Source organism: Poecilia latipinna, unplaced genomic scaffold (genome assembly GCF_001443285.1).
Source record: "Poecilia latipinna isolate Pla-1442-1.1 unplaced genomic scaffold, P_latipinna-1.0 Scaffold244, whole genome shotgun sequence".
NCBI classification, from domain to species: domain Eukaryota; kingdom Metazoa; phylum Chordata; class Actinopteri; order Cyprinodontiformes; family Poeciliidae; genus Poecilia; species Poecilia latipinna.
The window spans coordinates 49,452-73,973 of NW_015112860.1; the positions used below are offsets into that span (position 1 = coordinate 49,452).

Consider the following 24,522-nt stretch of genomic DNA (forward strand, 5'->3'; position numbering starts at 1 on the left):
GTTTGCTTTTCCCCCCCTATGACACACAAGTTGTAATTTCCCTTTCTTCGCGTCCCAAAAACCCCCCCCCCCCCCCCCCACTCAGCTCCTTCAGACTAATCAGCAGCAATTAGCAAACACCTGATAGAACATCATCTGCTGAGCCCATTATACGCACCCTTATGAAGTTGATTAAAATGTTCTAACTTCATCTTGTATTGTTGAAGCATTTCAAATTAAAAAAGTTATTTGCCACAATTGTTGGAATAACCTAATAATGCCATCAAAGTAAATGTAACTGATGACTTTTTAAAAGTTGGTCTTAGTTAAACTAAACAGAGTGCTTAGAAATGTTGGTCCACTCACCCAGGAAATTGCTCAGCGTTTTATTATAAACATTTATTGAAAATGAATTTTGCTATCAGTAGAAATGGCTCTATTCTATTTGGATCAGTGACTTTGGACTTGTACCAGGGAGCATGTTGCAGCCATTATGACGGACAAGTCATCCACAAAACTGACACAGATGCTCTGGCTGGGACAATCGGGACTGTAAGAGCCAGCAAACAAACACTGGTGTTCCACCTACCTGATCATGTGCAGCAAGGTACTATTTCAGAGAAATGGGACTCCTGACCTTTAAATGTCCTCCTGAAGTTCAAGCTAATAACTCGTCAACAACTAGTTGAAGCAGAGAAGTAAGCCTTTGAATCAACTAGGTTTTATTTGGACCTTGAGTAAAGCAGCAAAGAAGATACGCAACAGCTATTTTACTAGGTACACTTTTATAAAACCAGTTTAGATCAATCTTGAATAGGTTTTAGGAAATACTCCTTAGAGACTTTACACCATACGCACACGGTTGCATCATGCAGTTGCTGTAGATTTTGCCAGCTGTAGATCAGTGATCAGTGATGTGAATTGTGCTCTGGTGGGCTGAGGTCTGGTGACTGTGAAGCCCATTGAAGGTCCATATTCAAAAGGCCAATTCATATAATCTGAGTTTAATGGCACTGTGCGTCATCCTGCTGGAAGCAGGAATCAGAAAATGGGTACAATCTGGTCATAAAGAGACAGGCATCGTCAGTCGCAATACTTGGGTAAACTATGGTGTTTAAATGATGTTTAGCTGATGCCACTAAAGTATCAGCTAAACTAAAGACCCCACTAAATAGTGGCAATAGAAATATACCCATTATACTGACAACATTGCCACTAGCCAGAACCTGTTAGCAATCTGGATTTCTGGAAGTGTGGTGTGTAAGTGTGAGGTCTTTTCTACAGAGGACATCTGATGGAGTATGTGGCGCCTGCTGCACTTGAGCACAAACAAATGAGACTTGCTAAGGTTCCGAAGGAGCAGTCAGACAATCAATCAGTGCTCAATGGTTAAATGACAATGGTAGAGTCAAGCCACAATCCGTTCTTTTACTGAAGTTTGTTTGATTCCTCCAGTGTTTCCTGGTTACTCACCACTTTCCTCTGTTCTTCACAGGTTAAGAGTTCCTTGATTTCTTTGTCCTTCTGGATGTCCTCACCAGATCTCAGCCCCAATGGTTCACTCCTAGATTCATTCTCTTAACCCCAAACGTCACGTGAATCATCCAAAAACCTGCATTAAATTTTCCAACTTCTCCAAGATCCAACCATCCTCATGCTCTTCGCCTATCTGCTCACCAAAATGATCAAAATGAGAAAAACAACTCAGATTTGGAAACGTCATCAACACCGCTCCCTTTCCTGACCCATTATGTTCTCTCCAGATACGTCTCTTGTCTTGACGCTCTTCCCGAGTGTACATTCCTTACTGCTGTTGTAAATAAACCTTTTAACTTTTACCATGGCTCTGTGGTTGATTCTGCGTGTGGCTCAGAACACTCCGATCATTACAGAACTGTTTAAATCAGGGCCGGTGAACGTTTTCATGTTACAGCAGATATGGACTCTATCTGAAAGTCATGACAACTGAAAGCATTTTTCAAACTTGTTCAATTTTGGCGACTGTGAATTATATCAGTTTCCTTTTCTTAGCTAACAGGAGGTCTAGTGAGGTCTGCTGTTCTTTAATCCATCTGCTTCAATGTTCAACAAGTGTATTCACACATGGTACTCTCGATAACAGCTAGCTCAATAAGCTAACAATCTCTATTAGCTAGCTAGTTCGATAACTAGCTCTTTAAGTAACTGGTTCTATTAACTAGCTAGCACAATAACTTAGCTCAATAAACCAGCTAGCTTGATAAGCTAAGCTAAATGCTATTATCAATGAAAACAATTCTATATTTCTCAATACTTTTATACATTCAGAAACTGTAACAATATGTTCACTATCAGAGATTGTACAGTGAAACGATTTGTGAAAGTTTTACTAAGGTACATAACATCAAAAGTGTAAACAAACACTTTATACTTGCAAATAATTTAGTATAAAGAATAAGCAAACGTGAAACCATGAAAACACGAGCAATAAAGTGTAGTTTAGCTGATGCTTGTTAAACAAATGCCATTAAGCAGTGGATCAATATTGGAAGACAGGAAGCCTGGGTATTAAACTGATCATGACATCAAGCCAAAGACAGAAAAGGCCTCTGAAAGCTTCCCTTTGGAAGAGCTTTATCCAACTGCAGCATTTTCATTAAGCAGTGGACATAATAGATGATCAATTGATTCTCGTCCCCCCACCCACCCTCCTCTTTGCCGTTCCATCTCTCCCAGCATTTCCACTGCTGTCAAAAACCCTGCTCTGTCTCGGAGTTTTTCGACAGCGGTGGGCAATCAAAAGCAAACATTCATCTTGATTATAGTCCACTCTAAGCCCCAGGAACACGATCGTTTTTGTCTATTCATCATGTCACCGCCTCTCAGGAGAAAGCGAACACAAGGCTGCGCCTCTTATCAAACCAAACCTGTTCCTGTTGTGTTCTCAGGTTTAATACGAGAAAAGAATAAGAGCGGGTTCTCGTGGAAACAGAGGTAAAGGGGAATACGTGATGATTTGCCCTCGGGCCGTGTGCTGTTGAAAACGCAGTCGTGTTTGAATGTTCTCTGTTGTATCAAGGCACTTCTGAGCTATTATATGTTCACTGCGCTTGAATGGACCGCGGGGTCGGAGCCGCGCCTGCTTACATATATGCCGCAGAAAGCAAGAGAACCTGCAGTTCAGAGTGAAGAGAGACCGGATGCAAGTCTTTCATGATTATATAAACGGCAGACGCAATCTCACAGCCACTGGAGTGTCTAAATGTTGAAGAAATAGAAATATAAATGAGGCCTAAGCTCACCTTGCAGGGTTTCTGAAAGGATGCAACGAAGCCTGAATTTGAATTTATGAGCAAGACTCGGCAAAGGAAGGAGGCAGCAGTATTCACCGAGGCTCAAGAGGGAGGCAAACATTAGGTTTTCCTTTTTTGGCTTTTTCGCAAAGTCCCTATAACATAAGGCATCGTTTTCTGCTGGCTCAGTAAAAGTTTGCTATGTTTTAGCTCAGTGCTTTCTGCACCCAGTTTCTAATACACAATTGGATGCTCTGGTTCCGATCAAAGATCCAGGTGGTTCAGTTTCACATTTGCTTATTCTTTATATTTTGGTGGTTCTTCTCTGTTATTCTATTTATGGAATAAATGGAGGTGGTTGTTGAAATCATAAATAATTTCAACTTCATTTCAAATCAACAGCTAAGAGATTGGAAATTAGACAAAACTGGACTTTTCGACAGGAATTCAATTCCCAAAATCCATCCAAACTGGTTTTGAGCAAGAAAATAAAACTAACATTGGACTTCTCAAATTGACCCGTATGAAAACTCTATTTATGGAATAACTGTAATTGTTATTCCAGTATTCCAGCGTGATGTTGCCATCGCCATGCTTGATGGTTGACACTTGGTTTAAAAGCCATACCTCAACTCCTCCTAATATTACTTTTGTCAGCCAAAGATCTCAACAAATTTCAATCTGAAGGTTTTATGCAATTAGGTATAAATCCTAATTGCATTAAATACCCAGATGAGCAAACTGGGCACTGCGATTGTACCCAGAAGTCCAAATGTAGTTGATTCTTCAGACTTGGACTGAAAAATCAACAATGAAAGAATGCTACAGACTGAATCAGAAACAGTAAGACACTACCACTGTATTACTATCCAGTGATAAAGCCTCTTGAAGTGGGTTTCTCTTCAACCCCAACCTTAACCTGCTTTAACCTGTGGCTTAATATGGCTCCCTGAATTAAATGGTAGCTATTTGCAGTAATTAATCATTGGCTTTCCCTTCTGAATCTGTAAGTCTCAATTGGTAAAATGGGTTTATGTGACTAAACAATATCATATTGATGTGATGTTACCCTGTTAGCTCAGGGGGGAGGATTCCTATAAAGTCAGTGTTGTGATGCAATCGGCTGGGTTTCCTTAGACCAAAATCTTTTTACTAATTTAAATAATGAACTGAACCTGACTGCATTGTTTAGCAACGAACATTATGGAAGTTATGTAGTTGACTTTGAATCTCTTTGTATGACTGGATTTAATTTACTATAAATTGCTATTTACAAATGTAGATTTTTGTGTAAAGTGCCTTAAAGATCTTGAATGGGTGGGATATAAACTGGATTAAATTGCAATAGTTATACTCTAGCATGTAGACAAGCAGCAACTGACATCTGTTTTCTTCAGCTTTAAGCAGTGTTTGGTATTTTCGTGTCTAATACAAACTAAGGGCTAATTAACCGCAACGTCACACTTAGAGCATCTTTCTATCAATATTCAAATCCATATGGCGCGTTGGTTGTTCTGCATAATGCAGGGCAGCTTTGCAGCTGGTAATTCACCCATAATCTAACACTATGTGGACACTTACAGTGTTATTAATTATCCAGTTTGGCCTTAATAATATAATGATGATAAGAAATAGATGGGAGGCAATCATGGATCATATCCAAGCAAACTGGATGTGTTAGCCATTTTAGATACGGCACATTAATATGTATGAGTTTCGACTTATTATTATAACAACACATCAATAAGAAATATTTTTTCTTTGGTAAGATTGAGGTCTGAATACATTCTGATTTGTTCTAATCAGTTTGTTTTACATTTGGTGTTAGAAAAATCTGTCAAAATCTGTTTGGAAAGCGGGGTTTGGGTTAGAGGAAGCATATGTTGCTAAATATGTATTTACTTATTAATGGGCAGAAGAAATAATAGCCAGCTGGTTACATGGTTTGCAAAGTAGAAATGTTGGGTTCTGGTTAGTTCAGAAGTCTGGAAACGTCTCAACCCAAACTAAAGTTGTTGGAAAAACCTAAATTTGCTAACTCCTCTTAGCAATGAAACATGTCAAAGTATCCCGCCAAAAATGTCTGAATTAATCCTTTTTTTTAAAGATTTTGTATACCAGTGGAACCAGGATGTTCAGCACAGCTCCCAACATCAGGAATCAAACCTCAGACTGCTGCATCAACAACCTACAGCTACTGTTCATGGAGCACCACTACCACGCCATAAAACACACCATGAGCTATAGCCTTTGAAAGTTTAACAAGATACAAACTGTTAAAAGTAAGGGGGGAAAACACTGATTCTTCCACCTACTGGAGTTAGGGCCTGGTGAGGAACTTCCGCCTTGCCAAGTCATGATTTTGTAATCATGGAGTGCTATGACACTTTATCCCCACCCCCAAACTTTGAGCTTTAAGATTCAGATTTCGGACTGGAAACAGAATCCGCTAACAGCTATCAGGACAGTTTGGCAGCTAATTATTTTTGCAGGATACAATGCTAACAAGCTAGATATGGGGCAGAGTGTGGAAAATGAGGCCTTTTTTTTACTTAGGCAAGCATAAATGATGCTGGAGTAAAACAAAACCCTCTGTCTTTATTTCAGGATATTTCCTTTCAATGGAAACAGTAAGAATGTAGCCAGAAATAAGAATATGACTTTATTAAAAAAGTGGTCTTGTGGGGGGTAAATTGACTAAATTAGCTTTTACAGGTTAAACTTGAGCATTATTTTGAGTAATCCTAAAGAAAACTTTAAATTACATATATCACACACAAGGGTATTGTTCAGAATATATGAATAAAAACAATGGTATGTGGCAAACTCATGTGTTTTTCTCTACAAATAATTACTATATCCATTTTTATGTCCTCTTCTTTTTTTATTATCGATTATTTTTATGTGATTTGAAGTAAGAGTTTATAATAAAGTCTGTCTATTTAACTACATTTACATTCTCAAAGTTGCTGACATGTAGAGTTAGAATCACCTGCTAACCTGTACCCTATTAGGCTAACCGCTACTAGCAATGCTAAGAAAACAAACCCCATCTATTTCCCAGCATTTTATTACTGTAGCAACCTGTCACTACATAAAACTGTACATTACTATGATTTGTGAAAGACTTAATATATATTGACAAGTAAACGTTTCATCAACGCAGCTATCACAGTTCGTTTTTTGAAGGCTAATGAAGAAGCTAACGGCTCCCAAAATTGACTCCTGAATTCAGGGGGGGTAATTCTCCAGGCTGACAGCTAATGTTTTAGCTTGAATGATAAGACGTCTGACAACTAATTGGAAGCCTTGACAATAAGAGCAATAAAGTGCAGCTTAACTGATGATAAAAAATGCCATTAAACAGCGGGTCAATAGCGGAAGACAAGTCGTCCAAGTAATAAAGTAATCACGGCGTCAACCGGAGACGGATCCGGCCTCGGAAGGCTTCCTTCTTGGCAGAGCTTTACCCGACTGCAGCATTTCCAGTCCTGCATGGCTCGCTTAAAGACGCACATGACAAACCCTCCAGGGAGGAAAAGTTTGTTTGTCGACACCTGCAGAGCTTCTCGAGATGATTCCGCGTGTTGTTACTGATTGCCTCAATCAGACAGGCTGTAGGAGGAGGAATACAGATATAAATATAGGCTGTTGATGTGTGTGTGCATGTGTGTGTGCGTGCACATGTCTGTGTCAAGCCAGCAGCAATTTCATCATGCATTAAATGTGATGGATGAGCCACAGAGTGCTGCACACCTCTGAGCTGATGGTGTAAAAAAAGCATAAAAATTACAGTAAACACTTGTTTGAAGACTCTGCAGGACTGATGCGTTGTGACGGGGGAATAATAATGAAATGCAGCTGTTGTTCTCTTCCCACTGACCTGAATTGATACATTACAAAGCGAGACGTTCAGTCAGTCAGTCAATCCTCAAGCGCGGCGGCTCTTTCTGCTCCCGACTCGTGACGTCTAATCCCATTTGTCAGCAGCGACGGCTGATTTAAGATTTTTAGGGTCATGGCGTCGTGCCGCACGTTTGAAACGCTTCGACAAGGCACCCGCCGCTGCCGCTTCTCCGCGTGAATAAGCGCCGTGTTTCAGTTTAGTGATTGATTTGCTTTAGACTGTCACTGCGACTAACTGTAATAAGACATCACAACTACTCTGAAACGCAGTCGGCTCTTTTTTTTTTTTGGCGAGGCCTCCGACGTTAAAGGCGATGGGGTTTGCGCGTTCCCACTTGACAACACAATATAGGTGCAGACAAGACAATAAACATGATCAGTTTGCTTTTATGTGTGAGTGTTTGATGCAGCCTCCCTCTGTTAGCCTGACTCTCGCTGGCTTGCTTTGATAGTTGGTTAATAAGGTGATACACGTTCGTTTTGTGTTAAGTGGATGCCGCTTCGTCGGTTTCGCCGAGCGGGTTTCGGCGTCGCCTCCCACGAGTTGTGTGGGTCAGCAGTGTCCTTCTGGCTAATGACTATTATGTCTGCTAGCATCTTGCTCTTTGTTCCTGCACTACTTCTTATTGATATTAAGACCTTTAAAGCAGGATTTCATCTCTCCTGTGATAAGAAACTGTTACTCTTTGTGAAACGTGACATCGCCCCACTGTTTTCCCTTCACTCCTATCGTTCGCGCTGCCCATGGGGGAAAAAAAATTGAACCCTATTTTTTTTCTGGGGAGTGGAGAGTCGCTTCTCCCCCTCACTTCCCTCGTTGAATGTGTTTTCCCTGGCAGAGAGTGGCGCACAGATAGCATACACAGATGAGGACGGATGATAGCAGAGCGGGCCTTGCCATGACCTTCCTGAGCATTCAGCTCGTTTGACTTTGATGTGTAAAGTAGAGCGCTGAACGAACGGAGGAGCGGCTTCGCTTTAATTTTGGTCTGAATTACGAACTCAGATGAGAGCAGCATTAAGTGAAAAATGGCGAGGATGGTGAGACGTCTGCCTGATGCTCCCGTGACACAACAGTGCCCCCTGTTGGTTTGTGTGTGCAGGCAGAAGAGAGGCCCGGCTTTAACTGCTTCAGTATGAGCAGAAAACATTTACTCCTGGTCAAAATGGGTAAAAAGCCTCAAAATAAATTCTTACTTTGATGTATCTCGCTCTGAAACAGTTATGGAAAAAGAAATCTAACTTTTACTTTGAGTACACCTATTGAGTGAGGGACAAATTGCACAGCAAAAAACATCTATTTTCAGAAAGCACTTAGGGTCATCATTACTGGGCGTTATTGATCTGAAGATATAGGAACGTCACATTTGCTATGTTACATTGGACTTCCTGTTTCCCAGGATACACAGTACAGTATACACTTCTTTGTAAAATTACACACACAATATTAGGGCTCAAACGATTAATCAGATCAAAGGTGATGAACTGATTACTGAAAGAATTGTCAACTTATTTAGCAATCAATTAATCGTTACTTTAAGACTAAAAATATTTCCTGAAAAAATAACACACTCAGAGCAGTAAGAATAGCCACGTGTTAAAATGGCTCACTCAAAGTCCAGATGTAAATCCAATGAGCAAATTTGTAAGTTGATCTTCGCAGACCCTCTACCTCCAAATCTAACCAAGTTGGCAAACATTTTTGTATCTAGATGTGGAAAACTTGCAGAAACAGTGGCTTGCAAAAGTATTCACACCCCATATGTTGTCACTTTACCACCACAAACATGAATGTATTTCATTGAATTTAACGTGAAAGACCAACAGAGTGGTATTCACTTGTTAAGTGGAAAGAAAACGATTTCTTGTTAGAAATGATTCAAAACATTTCTAACATTTGTTGTGTGTAAAAAGAAAGTATTCAGACCCTTTTTCTGCCTTCAGCCTGGTGACTGCACTGTATTTGTGCTCTGCGTAAACATGGTCTCTATGGAAGAGTGGCAAGAAGAAAGCCATTGTTAAAAGGAAACTATAATTTTCTTTCCACTTCACAACTGTAGACTGCTTTGTGTTTGTGGTGGTCTTTTACATTCAATTCCAATAAAATATATTCATGTTTGCGGTTTTAACATGGAAAATCTGGTATGAACGCTGGTTCAGGTCAGTGTAAATAACCTGGGTAACTTGCAGTTGTGAGCCCAGTTTATGGTGGTTCTGAAAAGTATAAACATACAGGGTTCAAATCCACACTTTTCAGGTAATATTTGTAAAATAATTAGAAAAACTATCTAGTATTCTCCTTAATCATAACAAAAATGCACTATTCTGTTTTGGTCTATCACAATATAGCACAACGACAGTTTTGGTTGCAGCATGACAAAATGGAGGAAGAGTTCATGGGAATACGTACATACATACACTTTTGCGCTTGCTGCTTTCTTCTTTATGGATGCCAAAAGCACAAATATCTCTCCTCTGGCTCTCCACAGGCTGATCCTCTTTGCTTTCATCTCTGGTCTGAAAATGACACGTAATTATCGATTAGAACGGCTCACCCTCTATTCAACCTCCTGCTCTGTTGTTTTTCTTCAGAGAAGAATGCACCGGCATACTGCCCTCTGCAGCATTTCATCATGTAGCATGAAAAGAAACAAACAAACTCACCAAAAAAAAAAAAAGAAAAAAAAAAGGTTTCACAGGAAACAATGTCGTCTCTTGATGCTTCAGTTAATTTAGAAAGTCATTTAAGAAGATTATCAGCAATGGCTTTGAAATCTCCACATTTATTCGGTGGATGTTCATTTCATGATAATTCCTAACGACCTGAAGTCACACAGCAGATGTTAAGTTATAATGTTGTGTGCTATTTTGCCCGTTTCTATGGAAACCAAAATGCCATGTCATTTTTTTCCCATTTAAATAAGCCGTCTTGTGAAAAGGTATTTGCAGATTTCCTCCATTTTTGATTCTTTGCCAAACCTAAAAATGTCATAGCAAACAAATGTCTTTTTTTTCCTTTTTTTTTTTGTCAGTCAGATATGAAGTGCCAAATGCAATTTCTAAAGAGTGATTTAATTATTATTATTGGGAGGGCAAGGATAGGGGAAATTTTACTTTATTTTATTGCTTTTATTGTTTAAGGATTATTTACAAACCAAAGAGACGCTGTTGCCCTTATTCTTAATTAATAAAAACTGTCTAGTGCTGTAAAGCTCCAAAATTCAAAAACCTCCACTCTAAAAATTCTCTGTTATATAGATAAATTAAGCAACAAAAAATGTCTAAATTGAAGTACTGGAATATAGAAAAATGTAAACTTTCAAGACAAAAAAAACTTTTTTAAATTGAAAATCCCAAACATATGGAAAAGGAAGAAATAACATGCAGTTTGGAGCTTAACAACAAAATAAAAGAACAGAAAAGAATTATAATTTGATGTTTCAACGAGCTTTTTTTTTTTTTTTTACCTTTTTATTTAAAAACACATTTCAGGTTTTTACTCATTTTCAAAAATGTTTCAATGTTTTTTGAGGAGAACATCATTTGTTGCTTTTTGAGAAGAGGTGTGCGATACTACATATTTTGGTATCAGTACATAAAAGGGCCAAATTGGCAATACCGATACCGATACTGATACTTTTTAATCATTTGTTATATCATCAAACTTCTATTACATTTTTTGTGCTTTTTCTTTTTGAATTATTTTTGTTAAAACCTAAGAGATAATTTGTCTATGAAATACTTTAATAACACATTAAGCAGAAGGAAATGAAAACAAAAAGTTATGTGCATTTTTTTTTTCAAAATAAACAATTTATAAAAAAGTATAATTTTAAAGAAAACAATTAGGGCAATTACTTTTTCTCATGGAAGCAGGTTTGTTTGGATAGCCTTCTTCTTTTAATCAATTAAATTACTTGATGATAATCCGAAACATATAAAAAAGATTGTGAGAAAAAAGCAAAATACAAAGAAATCTGGAAAAATTTTCACCGCCCCGGACTCTGTCTCTGCTTAGAGACACAGTAAGGAATTGAAAGCTAACCAGAAAGGTCTGAGAGGAGAAATTAAGAGCTGTTTATTCTCAGCCATTGCAACACCTTAGCTCTTAGGTGTTCAAAATGCTGCTAGGTGTCTCCTTGCCTATAACTCATTCACACTGTGTTGCTCCAGCAAATCTCATTTAAGCGCTCTTTGTCCCCTGAAGACGATTGTGAAATACCAAGTAACAGACAAAGAACAAAAAACTCCAAATGTCAGCAAAGTTTTAGAATGAATCTATTATTAAAAGTATGAGGAGTAATGGATCTTCTTAGGTATAAATAGAAATACGTGACAGTGCCATCCCGCTCTGGAAACGGCTGCCTTTTTTCTAAGAATCGTTGTCCAAACAAGCAGAACGCAGTTCCTCCATTATTCAGCCGCCTGATCATTCCTGCTAACAGCTGATTAAATCGTCACCGTTCACCGTTTCATCTACTGTGAGATCGCATAATGACTGAATCTAAGCAGAACGGTTTGTGGGGTTGGCAGAAGTGTAAAGAGCAGCTATTTAGTCGGCGGGGGTTGAGTGGAGGAAATTTAGCGGGAGAGTTTATTGATGTATCAGTAAATTCAGCCAAAGCTCTGCTCCATGAAACAGCTTAGAGAAAATCGTTGAATCCTCCATGTCAAACTGTTAGACAACAGGCTCAGGTTAGCATTTTCAAGCCTGACATGGAAAATCCTCAGTAGCGATCCCAGTGAAGCTCATCTTTAGCCTTGAATAATTGATAGTTAACCAAACTTTTCCACTTAGCTATTATTATCTGTTCAGAATTATACGATGGATTCAGAAACTTTGAGTATCTAAGATTTGCTGTCATGGTTTTATTTAATGGGTTTCAGACCTTGTTTTCATCTGACACTAGCTTCTGCTAGCAGAGTTAGCACTAGGTTTTTAACAACAGTCTCAAATGAATTTAAGTCTGGACTATGACTAGAGTTAGGGTTAACACAATCCGCTGTAGCTCTAGGTGCATGTCTAGGATTAGGGTTGTTGTCCTGTTGGAAGGTAGACTCCGTCTCAACTCTCTTTTAGAATATTGTCCAGTAAATAAGAAGAAAATAAGTTATTTTCCTGTGAACTCTGATCTGCTACTTCACAGATTTCCCCACCTGAGCTGTGAATCTTTGCAGCTTTCCAGAATCATGCTCATTTCTTGGTAGATTCTGGATGTTTCAGAATCTACCAGTTTAAGTTTATCAAGTTTATCAATCACACAAAATCCCATTAAAACCCCTTGAAGGGCCTGGTTATGATGTTACTAAATGTGACCTTAAGGAGTATGACTACATTCACAAGGGGCTTTATTTAAAATAACATGTTACGCCTGATGACGGCTATATCTAAATGTCCCATATTCTCATAACAATAGTATGAACTCATGTAATCATTGCGTAACATGTAACAATCAGGTGTATTGTTCCGCATCAGCTCCTGCTAACCTGCCGTCGCCGTGACTATCTCTGTGTTTCTGTGTGGCTGCGCATAAAGCTCAGTCTGAATGTAAACCAGTGTTGAAAGAAACACTCCATCAGCATCACTTTGTTTTATAGAGCCGCTCTTGATTAAACACATGCAGATGTAGATTATGAGAGTCCGCTCAGTCACGACTGAATAAATACAGAGACTCAGACGCACAAAGGGACGGAAATGCAGGTCTGCTCTGATGTTTAGGAGAGCAACTATGGCATAGCAGCCATTTGTTGACCAACTATGCGACCTATAAAGGGCAACTGGACTTAATTTAGAAGTGTCAGGGGAAAGGCTACTGACTTTTCTTTTAAGTTTTAAGTGGAGAAAATGTTTTATTTCACACTAAAGCACTGCTTTGTCCAGAGGTCTGCGACTTTTACCATTCAAACTGTCATTTTTTTCCCTTCAGTCCAGCTAAATAAAAGTTGTTTAGAGCCAGTAATGTAACATGATCGGTTTAAAAAGGACAACTTACAATCTTTATCAACATCTACTAGGAGATGTGCTGACATTCTTAAAGAGATGCAAAAGAAGGATGTTGTGAATATTTTGAGGAAAATATTAAAGGACAAGTATTATGTAAAATATATATATTTTTAGTTTTACATCATGTTATACCATTATTCCCCTCATCAGAAACATACTTGGAGTGTTGCTTTCATTCTTTCATGCATGTTTGAGAAATCCTTTAATCTCCGTGGCAACCATTCAGGTTTGTAAAACGGTAGAAGAACCAAGCGCCGCCTTTGAGACACAGCTCCGGGAAACGCTTCTGCCTCGCAGAATCCCCATAACGTCCCCACTCAGCTCCTTCAGACTAGCCAGCAGCAATTAGCAAACACCTGGTGGAACTGATAATCTGCTGAGCTCATTATAGGAGCTCCTCTCAGTCCAGTGTTCTGACAAATGTTTGTAAACACTTGATCGAGGAATGTTGTTGTGACGACTTTCTGAAGGTGGAGTATCGGAAAGAGCAGGAGCTTCTTAAAGAGACAGAAGCCCAATTTGAAGGTGTTAAGTCATGTTTTATATATATATATATATATATATATATATATATATATATATATATATATATATATATATATATATATATATATATATATATATATATATATATACAGTATACACAGCATGTCACTTTCTGTTGAATCTAAAATTCAATGCAATTACTCTGTGACAAAACTTGCATTTGTTCTTACATCTATATTTTAAAATATTTGCTGGTTTTTTAATCAGTAAAATCATGAAAAGACACTACTTTCTTTTTTTTTTTTGCGTATTTCAGGCTGGTAGGCTGCTATGACCAAATGGGTGGGCGATAAGCCTCCTTCAAAACATTTGTGGAAAATCTTCATATCAAACTACATTCCCCTGGAAAGTGTCAGATTCAATATTAACCCTAAAAAAGACAGAGTGGTAGGGTGTTGGTTGGTTGCTACATATCTTAAATGATTTATAAGTGCACTGTAAAAATGTTAAATAAAATCTTTATTATTTTTATCCACGTGACTAAGAGCCGTTGTGAAAGGTCAAAAGAGCCGCTTATGGCTCCGGTTTATCACATATAAATCCAGCTGCCAAGATGGAGTTTATCAGAAAAACACAAAAATAAAACAAAGTGATATAACATACAAGGCTCTAAGTGGAGCCTTTTGGAGGAAGAGAGAGCTGCATTCCTAAAGTTTCGACTTTTATCTGGAACTTCAACTGCTGGTTTGAACAAACAGAATTGATGAAGTTGGGTCTCAGTCCTTAGATCACGGCTGTCAGCATCTGTTCTGACTGTGACACATGAGCCGATCACCACAATGACTGATGGGAGGAACCTGGCTCGTCCCGTCACTCCAGAAACGTAAATGTTTCATAGGTCTGTTGTTGCCTCCCTTTCAACTGTCTTCAAACAAACCAATGACAAATTTAAGATGCAGTGATATTCAAGAGCTTCAAGCTCCCGACTGCTGCGTTGGTGCTAATTTTGACGACATAATAAGGTTCAGATGATGTGAGAAACCTTGAATCTGAATTCTTCAATCTCCTTTGTAATGAAAAGCACGATTGCATTTCATTACAAATAAAAAAAGAAAAAAAACATAGATAATTAACACGTGGAGAACGACATACAGTATGTGTGATGATATCATATGGTGTGGGATCAAACAGAATGTTTTTCTTGGTTCTTCAGATCACAGTGGTGGGTGCTCCAACTGTCTGAACGAATAGTGACAAAAAACGTGGCTACCTCACGAGTTTATGGTTTTCTTATCTTTTTCCGTGGCCCCGTCTGTCAGTCGGTCTCACCCACCGTCACGTCCCACAAGAGCAGCGGAGGGAAATAACTGGCGCTAAAGGCACACGCGTGCGCGTCCCAAACACAACAGGAAATGCATTATAGATGCCCACTTCACCATGTGTCACACCTTGTCTTCATTTGCATGCTTTCCACGTATTTGATCTGCCACATGCGTAGATAACTACCAAAGCAGAGAGATCTGAGAGAGACGCTCAGGAACACCAGGAGGAGAGTCGCAGGGCTCGGAAAAAACTAATTTATTCGGAACAATGAATGTTGAGTTTGAGGAGTTCGACAGACGGTTCGGGAACTGAATTTGGACCGTCACTTTGTATCCAAGAAGTTATTTTACAGACAATCAAAGTGAACACAATGGAATATTGGCAAACAATGAGCATCTAACACAAAGCAACAGGGGCTGTGTTTCCATTGATCATGAAATTGCTCAAATTGGAATTACGAAAATACAGACACATAATGGAAACATGTCAATTTGGAAAATATGTTTTTCAATAAAATAAAAAATTGTCCTAGAATGAGGTGGCATTTCAACCATATTTCGCAAAACTGCAACGGAAACATTAGCAGAGTTTCTATTTGACAATACGAAAATAGATTTGTTAAATGGAAGCGGCACGGCAACTTCAGGAAAAAAACCCTCCTTTTGCAATTAAAAGCTTTTGCACTAGATGAGGTGTTTTTTTGGCAGGATCAAAGTTTAATTTATTTCATAAAACTGTTACGGAAACACTTTATTTCCATCACACGAGTCACGTGGTGAACAACAGGATGTTTCCACTGATGCAAACCACGAAGAAGACAACAGGAAGTAGATGGAGGGTGATGGTGCAGCATGTTTTTAATTACTTATTTTATGACTTATTGCTTGAACAAACTTTATTGCGTTTCTTAAGTAATAGAAATGCCTGAACTGCAAAATTGTTTTTTACAGACATTAATGGAATACTGACAAAACATTTTTTGCACATTTGTAATGGACAATGTAGATTTCAGTTGTATGTATGCAAGAATAATAAGGTTAGAAATAACTTGACATGATGATGTGCTTAGGGGAGAGCTAGTTATGTGGCTTTAATATTTAGAATGAACAGTAGAGATAACGCAGTCTTATTTATGAAAGTTGTTTGATATCTGTGTGGTTCTCTACAGAAGAACATGGATTAAAAAAATAAGAAAAAAATAAGAAATATCACGAATAAGTAATGACTGAACAAAGCAACAGCGGAACGAACGAAAATAGCTAGTAGTTGTGCAAATTACCTTTTAACATGACTCGACTACACCAACATATAAGCAGTTAGCATATACACAACTTACCCGCAAACATTACGCCCCTAACACCGTTACACAAAACTACATGAACCATAAACAAAGTTTTACATAAAATGCTCACATATACTCACTTTTTTATGAAGCATGCTGACACAGCCACAATATCCGCACCGCACCGCACAACCAAACTGACCAATCCTAGCTTCTGATTTGATATATCAGTTGTCAATCAAATCGCACAACTGAATCGGCTCTCATCCTTCTTCACACGATGTTCAGTTTTATTTGCACGTTTTAGGTTTACATCGTTTTAGATCGAAAGTTTTTTTTTTTTTAACTTGGTTTAATTTGAGGAGCAGTTAACTATTCATTTTCTTTCTGATTGTTCAAAATTAGATCTGCACCCTTCTTCAAATGCATACTCTCAAGTTTGCCAAAACTGTTGTGATCAAGTCCCAGTTTCAAAGGTCTGAATGGAAAAATAATCAATTTCAGATATTTTAATTTATCTGAATGATGTAAGTTTTGATTTCCAAATGAAAAAGCAATAAAGACAAGCAGCCACTCAGAAAGAGCTGCTCTGTTTGCACGATGCACACTGAATCAGTTCCATCTCACAACAGTTCAATGATCAAGGTGGGTTTAAATATGAAATACATTTTTTTAAAAATCCATCATTTTCCATCTTTTGCCGTCTCCACAATAGCGTGAGGTAGAAAATAGGACCCAGCAGTTTGGCTTTTTGCTTTGGCAGGTTTAATTAGAGAATCCAAACTCAATTGAATCAAAATCTGAAAAACATTCTTATGGATGAAACCATTATTTGATTCTTACTGAATTCCAAATTTTGCCTTTAAAATCTAAAACACACACACACGCACACAAAACAACGTAAAAAAAAAAAAAATTAAAATAAAAAAAGCAATTTCACCCAGAGTCAGACATGTCTTACTGATTTTTTATTTATTTATTATTATTATTTTTAGGTTTTTTTGCAGAACAGTGTGTGTGCATCCTAACACGGGTTCCAAAGTGTTGCAGTTGTGTAAAGGGCCAGCAGTAGCCCTTCTATTGACAGGTCAAAGGGCGAAGAGTCATGTGAGGCCGATGGCCATCAGGTTACGCATACTGTCTTTGCTGACACCACTCAAAATCTCATACTCAACGGGTAAAGTGAAGGGATTGGTGATTTCTTTGTGTAGTGGAAAGATTTAAGATGGAAAAATACTGAACTTCTTGGGAATGAGCCAAACCCATTTTTCTGAGGAAACTGAAGAAATTAATTCAAATATTTTTGAAATGTCTTGGTGGATGTCATTAAAGTTTAGGTTATGTTCATTGTGACATGTTGTACAAAGTGTAACAAAAACCGAGTAGTTGTCAAAGTGTTTATTGTGTATTTTTCTAGTTCTTCATCCATCAAAAGGAACAATTTTCATCTCAAAAGGCCACAGATGGCGTTATGGTTCGTGCTGAAAACCACTGGAACAAGATTTGCCGATCAGAAACGTACTTCTGGAGTAAACAAGCGACTCTGGTTCAAAATCACCTTTGGGAACCGGAAACCTAACAGAAACCTGTTTGGTATCCCGAAGAGCTCTCAGGATAAGATATTTCCTCAAAATCTTATAAATTTGGAGAACCTTTAGGGATGAGTGATCAAATAATCAATAGTCAAGATATTGGATGTTAAGAAAATCCAATCAAAGAAGTTAAATCAAAAAGGCTTCAACATTTGAGGCGATGCGTTGCATAGTGAAGGTGTGGGCAACTTGGGCAATGAGCCGACATTAAGAACTTAACTTTCCGGATGTCTTCCCTCCGTCTCTCTCTGTCCACTTCCTGTCTTATTGCTCTGAATCAGATAAATAATGAAAAAATCTTTGAAAAGAAGATGGTTCAACAAGGTGTTTGACGTTGTTCACACTTACCTGACTGGCTTTTTGCAGCTTCATTTTTCTTTTTACAGATTTGTTTTTCAGAATTAAAGATACAAAATTATCACTTCATAGGTGAGAAAAGCTTTGATGTGACTTGTCATAGTCATAGTGTCTGTTTCGTTTTACATCACAGAAACCAAAGCTTTACACTTTTTGCATCAATTGTACAGTATCCAACCACATCTATTTATATCTCCATTAATATTGTGCGAAAAGCCTTAAAAATAATATTTTTTCCAGTGCAGTAGTTTAATTTATTATATATATATATATTTTTTTTTTAATTTTAGACTTGACTATTGTTAATGTTAATTCATTTTATGGTGTTTTCACATCTTTTCCACATATGCCAATAAGTGAGGAATGTGGTGTGCCTGTCTAATGGTTTTAATAAATAATAATCTGCAATTAGCAGGCAGTTTGTGTGCACACAAGCTTGACCATGCAGAGGAAAAATCATTACAAAGCAACACCACATGAACAATCAGTGTAAACATATTTGATTTTTTTTGTTGTTGTTGTTGTTAGCCACGTTCATTTATTGGACAGCATCTGCACTCTGGTTGACGGAGTGGTGGATAAAGAGGAAGTCAATAAATCTTTGTCCACATTCAGATCTCTCACAAATAAGATGGGACATTGGCCACAGTGAAACTTTGTCCGTGATTCATTTTGTTCCCTAGGAAAAATCCAGTTCCCTCCCAATTCCCAGAACTTTCATTGTAAACAATGATGGAAAGCAATAAAGCAGAAAAAACCCTTAAAATTCCAGTTGTTTTTGTAACTAGTTTTTATTTCAGTTCACATTGAGCCCTGTTGAAACAGCAGTAGAGCGATAACACGTCACTTTAATGTGTTAGTGGATGCTGCCGATGCTGCATTGACAGATGTTTTAGTCATTAATTCACCTCTTGAAACAGTCAATGAGAGAATGATATATCATGACGGGTGAAAGACATTTATCAACCTGGGAAGATGACAAATGATACCAAATGTTTTATGATGACAGACGGATTAATGGAAGCACATTCCTGTTCCTTGTAGATAGGTCTATTACCTTATTCACACCCCTTCACTTGTCATTTATTCAATTCACTTAATATCGCGAATTCATAATCGGCGTCCCGAAGCCACTGAAACTTGTTGAGCGTGTGGCGGCTCTACATGCCACGAGAGTCTTTACGCAGCCGTTGGGTTGCTGATCTTGCCTGCGAAGATGATACTCCTCGTCGAGTGCTCGATGATGAAGACCAGGAAGGGTCGGTTGAGCCTCACGTCGATGGGGAGGCTCATTGGCATGATTTCGATGGTGGTGGCGGCGGCTGCTTCTGTGCCTGTTTCATCCACACTCAGCACAGCCTGGTGAGAGACCTGCAGGGAGGGGAAAGGGAATCGTCAACGCTTTGTTGCGATTTAAAAACTGGTGGTCATATGCAGAGGACAATCTACCTTTGAGACTTTAAGCTTGATTTCTTCGGATATGGCAGAGAAATCAGCCATGTCACTGTAGGCCTCCGTTATTCCCATTTCCTTTAGAGTCTCATCCATCGAGGTTTCAACGGAGATGGAGAATTTTGGCATGTAGAGGTTCAGGTTGCTGTAGAACAAAAGATCTTGAATTATGCAACACTTACCTATTGATACATCATCCACTGTGCCGTGATGTTCCTCGACACCGTGGTTCACGTTTCTAAGAAAAACAAGCGGAACTGATCTTCCTCTTACTTCTTGTAGAGACTGTCGTGCCAGTGCCTCAAGTAGTCCTTGTTGATGAAGCCCTCAACCACCTCCATCTTGTTTTCATCAGGCAGAACAATCAACATGGATGTGTTGCCCTTGTAGGGCAGTGAGATGATGGTGGTGTGGTTGTCATGGTCCTGATAGTAATCAAAACGTCCCATCTTCTTCATCATGTCCACCTCAACTTTGGTGTTTTCATTCACATGGAAGTCCGCCTTCTCTGTTAGGTTTTTGTCGAAGGGCCTCTCCCACTGTCCTGTATGGCGCAACAAAGGAAAATGAGAGCAATACAAACATTTTCCAATGATTGTGAGCTTGTGTATTTGGTTGCTTTAGGTTGCTGTCAGGTATGACTGTTTGTGTGTATGGTTGGTACCTGTATGTGCACCTTGCCTTTTGCCCAATGACTGCTGGAGATACTCACCAGCCCCCCTGTGACCCTTCAATGGTTAACAGGTGTAGATAATGGATGGATGGATTTTCTCTAGTGTCGTAACTGGCATGGTCCGACTCTTAAAATATGTCAATCGAATGAGGATTATTCTTTATGCTTACCTCTGAAGTAGACATAGTTGATCAGCACCAAAGCCATTGAAGGGTCCAAGTCCTTCACAATATCCTTGATCTTGTCTTGGGTTTTTGAGGCCACATGTCTGTTGATCTCACCCACAGCTTCAGCGGGGTTGGAGAAGTCAACTTTGAAGACCTCGCCACCGTAGTTATTCTGAATGTCCGTCAGGTACGCCTGCAGAGGATTGAGGTCAATGCGCACTGCAACAGAGTTGCCAAGGTGCAGCTTCTGCTCCTGCTGGCTTTGGCCAAGCATTTGGAAAAGGTGGGTGTAGGCCTCATTGACCCGTGCCTGGTCTAAGTCGGCGTAGCCCAGGCTGGAGAATAGCTGGGCATGGGTCTTGCCGCGGGCCCCTGTGGACAGCATGGACAGAGCGGTGGAGAGGCCCAGGGGCGACATGAAGATGTTTTTTCCTGGAGCGGTTCTACCATTTATGTTTCTGTAGAGGGCAAAGGCAAAGTCGGCGTTGGGAGAGGAAATAACATGGCATCTCATGCCCTCATGGTGGAGGTGGTGGTCGGCTCGGGCCACAGCCAGCAGCAGGGCTGCCAGAGTGCAACTAGCAAAGATACCATGCATCTCAGAACCTAGCAAGGAGAAAACAAGTCAGCTATGTTAAACACAGAAGGGAAAAGCAGTTGTTTCTGAGAAGCAACATTAATACAATCAGCAGGGTAATTGACTCTACCTTCTTACAGCTAAAACAAGCATCCAAAGCTATTTCTTTTATTGAAATTTGCTTTTAAGATTAAGCTGGTTGTACTGCTGATCTCAATAAAGTGACTTGCTTACCTTTACTGTCCTCTCTGCAGCAGAAGGCTTGTGAGAGATTTCCAGTTTTTATAGAGGAGCTCAGAGAAACAGCTGACAGTTTGGTCAAAAATTAACCAGGAATCAGCCTCCTTTGGTCTCTGTCCTTTGATATCTGACCGATCCATCTCCACTGATGCAAGAGACACCACTCAGCACATAAAAGATAAGAGACTGCTCTCACAATATGTCTACACTGAAATATATAGACATTTTTAGGGGCCTCAATACTTTTTTTTCTTCATTTTAAGGTTTTAACAACTTGTCGTCACCTTACCAAAGGCCTAAGTCATATTTTGCCAAGAGTGATCTTATTACCTATTTGCCATTATTCTTTAGGAAGGTGACATTATGTTTTAAGCTGGAAGAATAAGCAACTTCCAACTGCGATTGTGTTTGTAAGAACAGAGTCCAAATGTCATTTTTTGTCAATTTTCTTTGACACAATAGGGTGAAAGTGAACATTTCTGACTCTTACTTTAATATCTGGTGAAGTTGGCTGCAGCAAGTTGAACCTTGACCACACCCTTTTTTTGCAGAAACTTCTAGAAAATATATATATATATATATATATATATATCCTGCATCTTATATATATCTTAATACGACTTTAGGACCACTGCCCTGTTGGACCACTAATAGTGAAGCTGAAAACTGTGTTGGCAGTTCTTCATCTTTATCATTCCTCTCACTTCAAAATAGTCCCACAGCATGATGTTGCCACCACCGGGCCTGACATTTGGTTATTTTCATGAGTTGGCAATGCTTATGCCGACTTCTTCAAACATACATTGTTTTTGTCTCATTGTGCCATAAAACTTTATTCCGCATAAATATTTGGCTTGGCTGCGTGGATAACTACAATTTTCATTTGTGTTTCTTGATTGAACTAAATTGTCTTAATATCCATGTGAATATTTCAAAGTTTAAAAAAAAAAAGGTTTTCTGGATGGGGACCAGTATGCAGTACTATAATACTTTTCTTGTCTCACAAAAATTATCCTAAATATACTGGTTTAACAACATTTAGTTTCAGACAGCAAAAATGCTAGCTTTCTGGAAAAGGAAAACGTCCTTATTGATGAGCGGAGAGCGAAAATAAGCACTAAATTTAAATTCATGTCGCACTGAAGTACTGAATATTTAAATGAAGCACATTATAACTTGTCATACCACATGACTAAATAATTTTTAGGGTTGATCATTTTAGCCAAAAGAAATTGTTTTTTATTATTGTTGTTGTTGTATTTTTTTACTAATTCAAAATAACAAAAACACAAAATATTACGGAACGTGTCCATCAGAAATTCTTGTATGGATAACGCCCAATATTAAAAAATGTTTTAACATATCCTATGAGGCAGTGCGACACGCAGACATATTATTTACCGTACATAGCATTACAGTTAACGCTACATAATGCTCCACTTGACATAGCACGAAGAAGAGGTCATAAATATGAATAAAAGCAATCAGAAACCTGCTTAGTGTGTAGGCAGCTAATTGAACGTTTTTGTTTATTATCTTGTTCTTGTGTCCACTCATTATCAATGCCACCCTGGGCAAGTGCCCTGACTTATTTTAACAAGAATTAATGGAAGTGGGCAGCAATTAGTTTCAGTATATAAAAAAGTGTGTGGCAGAATAATTTTAGTTTGGTGTCGTTTATTGCAGAAACCAAAGAAAAGCAACCCAGAACTGGGTCCCAGAAGGGACAAAAGGATGAGGGAGTTCAGGCAGACATCAGTCAGCTGATGATTAGGGTCCTGGGAGGACTGGCCTCATGTTAACACTGAGGCCCAGTTTAATCCCATTTATCAGGAGCCGCAAGGCAGCAAAAACAAACTCATATCATGGCAATTAACATAAAAAAGAAAAGATCAACCTTCATCTGCCTCCTACAGCCAAACACTGCTAGGAATCTGGGATCACTGGACCATAAAGTAGAACTGTGTTGATGGGATTGGGAAAGAAGTTGACGAGCTGATGATGTTGATGGTGTACTGCTTGAAATAATTCAGATTTAACAACAGCATCACAACATCATTGTTGAAGAAGAAAAAAACTGGAAGGAAAGGAAAAGCCAAGGAAAAGATTTTCGACATTATTTCAGCTTACTGTGTATTTAAGAAATGTATTTAAGATGTACAAAATAAGTTAGACAAAAAAGTGTATTAAATGTATTGTAATATAAGTTGTAATTCAGAAAATTTAACAAGTTACATGTTAAACTTTTTTACTTAGCTTTTTTTTTGCTTTAGTTGTGTTTAATTGTGACAGCGCAGAAAGCCCATTGTAGCTAGAAAAAGGAGGAGGAGTAAGTTTCTGGCAAACAAATCTGAATTTTTTTAGAAAGAACAAGGGCATTGCTGAGTTTGAAAAGTTTCAAAAGTAGAACATTTGCTCGAAAAAACTCAAAACATTTCCACGTTTTTTTCACAAAACTTTCTGCAATTAATATCAAAATTTTATGGAGTTTTTTGGAGAAAATTTACTCCTCCTTTTTTTCATTTTCGAACTACGATAACCCTAATAATATATTGTTTTCAACATTGAGTGTTAATTTAATGGATCGTTTAAATTAACAATATAAGTCGATTTAAACTTATATCGTTAATTTAAATTATCATAAGGTCATAAAAAAATTAGATTTTAATTGAAAAAGAGGCAGGTTTAAGAGTTTTTTCTTCTTCCAGCTCTTTTCATTAGTGAAAGTGAAAAGGAAGTTTGTGAATTAGTTAAATCGAGTCAATAAACTGATTGATTGATTGATTGATTGATTGATTGATTGATTGATTGATTGATTGATTGATTGATTGATTGATTGATTGGGGGTATTTTATTTTTTTCACATAGCAATACAAAAATGTTGTTTGGATTTAAGGATTGAACCTTACACTCATGTATTAGTGTTTTAATGTGCTTAAATGAACAGTTTACAGATGCCACTTGAAAGGGCTTGAGAAAAAATACTAAATAAGTTTTGAACTTGAAATTTCTCCATTTGGATCAGGAACAGATTCCCCACGGCTCTCAATCCAGGGTTTTACCATGAACCGGTGAAAGCCTCGCAGATTAATAGGCTGACATTTGTGTTAGTTATGAATGGATCTGCCGTCCTTTTCATCAAACCGTCCTCTATTCATCATCTCTTCATGAAGGTAAATATCAATGCGGCATTGCCACACTGAGGCAGGAAG

The 24,522-nt window shown here is 38.4% G+C and overlaps 1 protein-coding gene and 2 long non-coding RNA genes across 3 annotated transcripts; all 3 read right to left on the minus strand.

Annotated features, from left to right (window-relative positions):
- Positions 1-1,363: 1,363 nt before the first annotated feature.
- Positions 1,364-1,909, minus strand: LOC106947496 (uncharacterized). Its single transcript, XR_001425002.1, has 2 exons — positions 1,725-1,909; positions 1,364-1,648 (listed from the first exon to the last, which is right to left on the minus strand). It is a non-coding gene; the product is annotated as an uncharacterized LOC106947496 (long non-coding RNA).
- A 3,994-nt stretch (positions 1,910-5,903) lies between these two features.
- Positions 5,904-7,929, minus strand: LOC106947494 (uncharacterized). The gene is made up of 2 exons (XR_001425001.1): positions 7,135-7,929; positions 5,904-6,866 (listed from the first exon to the last, which is right to left on the minus strand). It is a non-coding gene; the product is annotated as an uncharacterized LOC106947494 (long non-coding RNA).
- Positions 7,930-19,233: 11,304 nt separating this feature from the next.
- Positions 19,234-21,414, minus strand: LOC106947497 (alpha-1-antitrypsin homolog). Its single transcript, XM_015032525.1, has 5 exons — positions 21,305-21,414; positions 20,497-21,099; positions 19,927-20,197; positions 19,651-19,798; positions 19,234-19,572 (listed from the first exon to the last, which is right to left on the minus strand). The coding sequence occupies exons 2-5, from the start codon at positions 21,089-21,091 to the stop codon at positions 19,381-19,383; spliced, it is 1,206 nt and encodes a 401-aa protein (XP_014888011.1). The 5' UTR covers positions 21,092-21,099; positions 21,305-21,414; the 3' UTR covers positions 19,234-19,380.
- Positions 21,415-24,522: the final 3,108 nt, after the last annotated feature.

Coding starts and splice junctions, on each gene's coding strand:
- LOC106947497 (XM_015032525.1), bottom strand. CDS start 21,091: ATGCATGGTATCTTTGCTAGTTGCACTCTGGCAGCCCTGCTGCTGGCT. Junction 20,198..20,496: donor CAACTATGTCTACTTCAGAG/GTAAGCATAAAG, acceptor TGCGCCATACAG/GACAGTGGGAGAGGCCCTTC. Junction 19,573..19,650: donor TCAAGCTTAAAGTCTCAAAG/GTAGATTGTCCT, acceptor CCCTCCCTGCAG/GTCTCTCACCAGGCTGTGCT.